At 42.8% G+C, this 4,125-nt stretch overlaps 1 protein-coding gene across 1 annotated transcript in view; it reads right to left on the bottom strand.

Annotated features, from left to right (window-relative positions):
- CWC25 (CWC25 spliceosome-associated protein homolog (S. cerevisiae)) overlaps positions 1-4,041 on the bottom strand; it is a gene marked incomplete at its 5' end in the record, with an annotated part of 6,168 nt that extends 2,127 nt beyond the window's left edge. The window contains 7 exons of the mRNA XM_009882474.1: positions 386-472; positions 1,015-1,205; positions 1,692-1,761; positions 1,993-2,120; positions 2,654-2,723; positions 3,428-3,664; positions 3,869-4,041. Of these exons, the coding sequence (XP_009880776.1) occupies positions 386-472; positions 1,015-1,205; positions 1,692-1,761; positions 1,993-2,120; positions 2,654-2,723; positions 3,428-3,664; positions 3,869-4,041 (956 nt within the window). The remainder of the gene's footprint in view (positions 1-385; positions 473-1,014; positions 1,206-1,691; positions 1,762-1,992; positions 2,121-2,653; positions 2,724-3,427; positions 3,665-3,868) is intronic.
- Between the last annotated feature and the right edge of the window lie 84 nt (positions 4,042-4,125).

Below are 4,125 nucleotides of genomic sequence, written 5' to 3'. Positions count from 1 at the left end.
TCTTTTCAGCCGTCTTGTTTTTAATTGACTGGTAAAATGATGCTGTCAAGGTCATATTTTCCTGATGACAGTTAAACAGAATGCTTCTAATTAACAGTCCATGGGACAAAGACTGACTTCACATTACTGCCTTGCAGTGATGTGAGACACATGGAGAACCAGCAACCACGTGAGTTGGTTTGGGAAGCTGTCCAAGGTTTTAACTAACAATCAAGCTCAAGAGCACCAAACTGAGCACTTCAGGACTGTCTGCCCGACTTTCTGGACATCCGATCCAATCTATTTTAGTTAACAGAATAAAATTTGGTTCACAGATTACACCCAGCTGTTTCACAATCGCCAGGGCAACTTCCATACAAAAGCGCAGGAACAAGATCTTGCTTACCTTGTGTAACCCGGAGTGTGCTGTCGTCGATAGCTCTTTTTAGGGGAAGGGCTTCTAGCTCTCCCTTTCTCCTCTCGATTGCTATGTCTGTAAACCAGAAAAAACCTCTTTTCAGGTAAGATGAACATAGATGATCACACCTCTAACCTTTCCCTGGATTTTTCGTATACATTCTGAAACCACGACGTCTCCTGTAACTGCAGGACCTGTCCACTTTGAAAACAAATTCTAATAACTCTTAATATACTGTAAATTTCCATCCATTTTTACTCAGTTTTAATTATTTCCTTGGCAAACAATAAATACCTGGTACCTGGTTTTATCAGCACTTCGTAAAGATAATTTATCAGTTCTAAGTACCTTCTAAAGAGAACTGTTAGCCCAAATCAAGTATAGTCACAAGCAATACCCAAAGGGTGCCCCTGCAGACAGCACGTGCCCTCCAGGAGCCAACCTGTGTGCTTCCGCACTCCTGCACAACCGCACAGCTCCTGCCTGTGCACCCAGAACTGAGCAATAATGTGGCCAGAACGCTGAAGTGGTAGAGGGAGACTGAGTAAGAGGGATTTTGATTCTAGAGAACTGCCCCACCAGCACCAGTTTACATTATCCGCATTAGGCACACTCACTGTTTACTGTGTCTAGAAGGAGATCTCGACCCTCTGCATCCAGACTGTTCCGAATTCTTCTTGCTAGAGCGTCTCTGAGGAGAGCGGGACTGGCTCCTGGACCTGGAGCGATCCCGGTGCTTGTGGGGGGCCCTCTCCTGGCCGGCAGCTGGAGAGCTCCGAGACCTGTGGCTCTGGTCAGAGTCTCTAACCTGGAATCCAAAAGCACCTTTCAGGAAAGATGTCTTGTAAGAGAACAACGACAATGTAAAGCTGCAGAGGAGACCTCAGACTAGGCTACGTGCAGGAAGGAGTGTACATTGTGGTTTGCATTTCCTTAATCTCGCTTCCTCGGTTCTCATTAACACCCGTGTCTGAAAAGATTATTTCTGTATCACGTTCAGTAAACTAAACTGCCAAAACAGCCAGAGTAGTTAAACAGATGTGTGACTCTAAAGAGAAATTTAATAAAACTTAACTTGAATTCAGAGCAGTCAAAAGTCCTACCAGGATCTGAACAACTTCAGTTTCAAGGCTTAGATGAGTCTAAATTGAATCTGAACTTTATTATATGATGTACCCCTCATAACACTCTGCTAGACGCTGAAGGAGTTTTGCAACAAGCTGCCAAAACTCTCGCTCTTCCCTAACTCAGGGCACTTGCTACTGAAAGAGCTGTGCAAAACATGCACGCTTACTTGTAAGCCATATCCTGGGACTTTGAAAGGAGCAGCTTTCCAGGAGGAATTGTTCATCCTCTTCTGAGACCTAAAGAGAAAACAGTATGGTACTTTTGAAACATGAAATTCAAGAATACAGTATTTTTCACGTCTCTAATCCCAAGTTCTATCTTTCTAATTAATGTTCTTAATTTGCCTAAATGTTTGTTACTTCATTGTTTTTGCACCATTAAATTATTTTTATGGCATTTTAATGTTAAAAAAACAAACAAATTAACCAGGAAACACGGTATTTTTACTACAAAACTTCAAAACATACTTATTTTTGCTTCGCTCCTCATCACTGCTGTCACTTTCACTGCTAGAACTGCGACGTCGATGTTTCTTGTGCTTCTTCTTTTTCTCTTTCTTCTTCTTTTTCTCTTTTTTATCTAAACTGTTCTGCAGCTATAAAGCAAGACATCATTTGATTAGTAATAATTACTGCGTACACATGGGAGGTCAGCGTCACAAGGCAAAGTAACAGAGTTCTCTGCGGAGATGCTCCTGGAACAAAACCTAAACCATTTAACAAGGTCCTCTCCCACAACTAAAGAGCTTAATGCAGACTCCCCTAGTGTCAGCTTGGTATCAGCGCATGTCAAATCCTACTTCAGCAGTCACACTGTAGTAGCAAATCACCAATTAATCACTAGCTTTAAAAAAAAAAAAAAAAAAGTACACCACAAGAGCAAGAAGAGTAAAATAACACTGAATTTGAAAGGAAGAGAAATTAATCCCTGCTGAAAGACTGGTAAGGAAGCCTGTTCTATTGTATCAGGATTACAGAAAGCTGAACTTACTCTGCTTTTCTGTGAAAGAGTCAGGAAACGGAATTCAGCTCCTTATCATAAACAACACTAATTTTGACCTACGATTTGCTCCTTGGTTCAGTATATTCTGTGCTTTGAGTCTGTAAAGGAGTACTGAAAGACACCTACCAATTCTTTGATTTTCTTCATTTTAACAGGATTATTCAAAACTTCTCTCTTCTTTTCCTCCTCCCTCTTTCTAAAGCCAAAAAAAAAATATTAGTATTTTCAAACAACCAAAAATATCATATTTTCAGGAAAGATACTAATCAAGTGCAAGCTCTAAAAATATATTAAGCAGGAAAACAGGCAAGTTTTGTACATTCAGCAAGAGAGATCCAACTAAGGAGTCTGCCATTTTCTTCTCTACTTAAAGAGTGCAACTAGTAGGGTAAACAAAAATTTGTTCTGTTACCATCAGTCTGCCTACAACGCCTGAACTCTCAGAGCAGACCAGATATACTGACACACACATGAAAGGGTGAGCTAAGCTGGTACAAACTGATCAATGTGGAATAACAACCTTTGCATTTATATGCATTTACCATCTCACAGCTAGATGATCTAGATGATGAGCATCAGCTCGTTCAGATGACAAAATCTCAGATTTGAAATCAAATCAGCAAAATTACCTACAAGCAGCAAACTGACTCAAATATGTTATTTGATGTTATGTTGCGGTGTGTAGAACACACAACAAAAATCCTACTAGTCATGTAGGCTGGTGACCGCTCTGCAGGCAGGACTGCCACCGACAGCCTAGAGCTCAGCAAGAGGCAGACACAGCTTTGAGGAACAGACACTACAGCAATCTTTAAAAAAATAAGTAAGACACCTCTTAGTGAGCTGCTAATACTGATGCTTTGCCTCATCTACAACTGTTTTAACCTCCACATTTAGTACCTTATCATGAAAAGTGGATCCTCGCGGATTTTGTTTGCCATATCTAGGACAGAATTGGCACCCGTCTTGGCAAAAATGGAGCCTGGGAGAAGTCCTGTCTCATTGGAACAGCCGGCATCCTTGTCTTCTGTCTTCTCAAAGACATATTTGTCCACAGGGCGACCCATAAGATATTCCTCTCTGTTCACCATGCCTCCAGGACCCTGGTACATCCACTCCAACTTCTCTTCTCTTTTCCTATTGCAAACGAGACCATCTTATTTGCCTTCTGACAGTTCTAAAGTTACATATTAAGGCACTAGCTTGTAAAGGTGAGCGGAACCATTTCACTATCAGAGACGTTAAATCAATGCAGGGGCAGTAGGGGCACCACCACCACCTAACCAGGCAGTGCTTGCCCCAGAGGATGGCGAGGACTGGTTACCACCAGCACCACCTCACCTGACGGTGCCCATGTCCTCAGCGTATCGCTGCATCTCCTCACGCGCTCGCTCCTCCTGCAGCTCCCGCTGCAGCTCCTCGATCTTCTTCCGCTCGGCTTCATGCTTCTGCTCGGCTTTCCACACCTTCTCCACATTGCGCAGGGTCTGGGGGTGCCAGCTCTTCTTCAGGTTCTACAGGAGGGAGAAGACCGAACCGGGACCGTTAACAGAGAACTGCCAAACACCACCTGTGGGTCTACATAGGCCTTCCCCCAC

The sequence above is a fragment of the Charadrius vociferus genome, unplaced genomic scaffold (assembly GCF_000708025.1).
Source record: "Charadrius vociferus isolate BGI_N301 unplaced genomic scaffold, ASM70802v2 scaffold1070, whole genome shotgun sequence".
NCBI lineage: Eukaryota > Metazoa > Chordata > Aves > Charadriiformes > Charadriidae > Charadrius > Charadrius vociferus.
The sequence above is the reverse complement of the archived record's forward strand: the minus strand, read 5'-3'. Positions and strand labels throughout refer to the sequence as shown.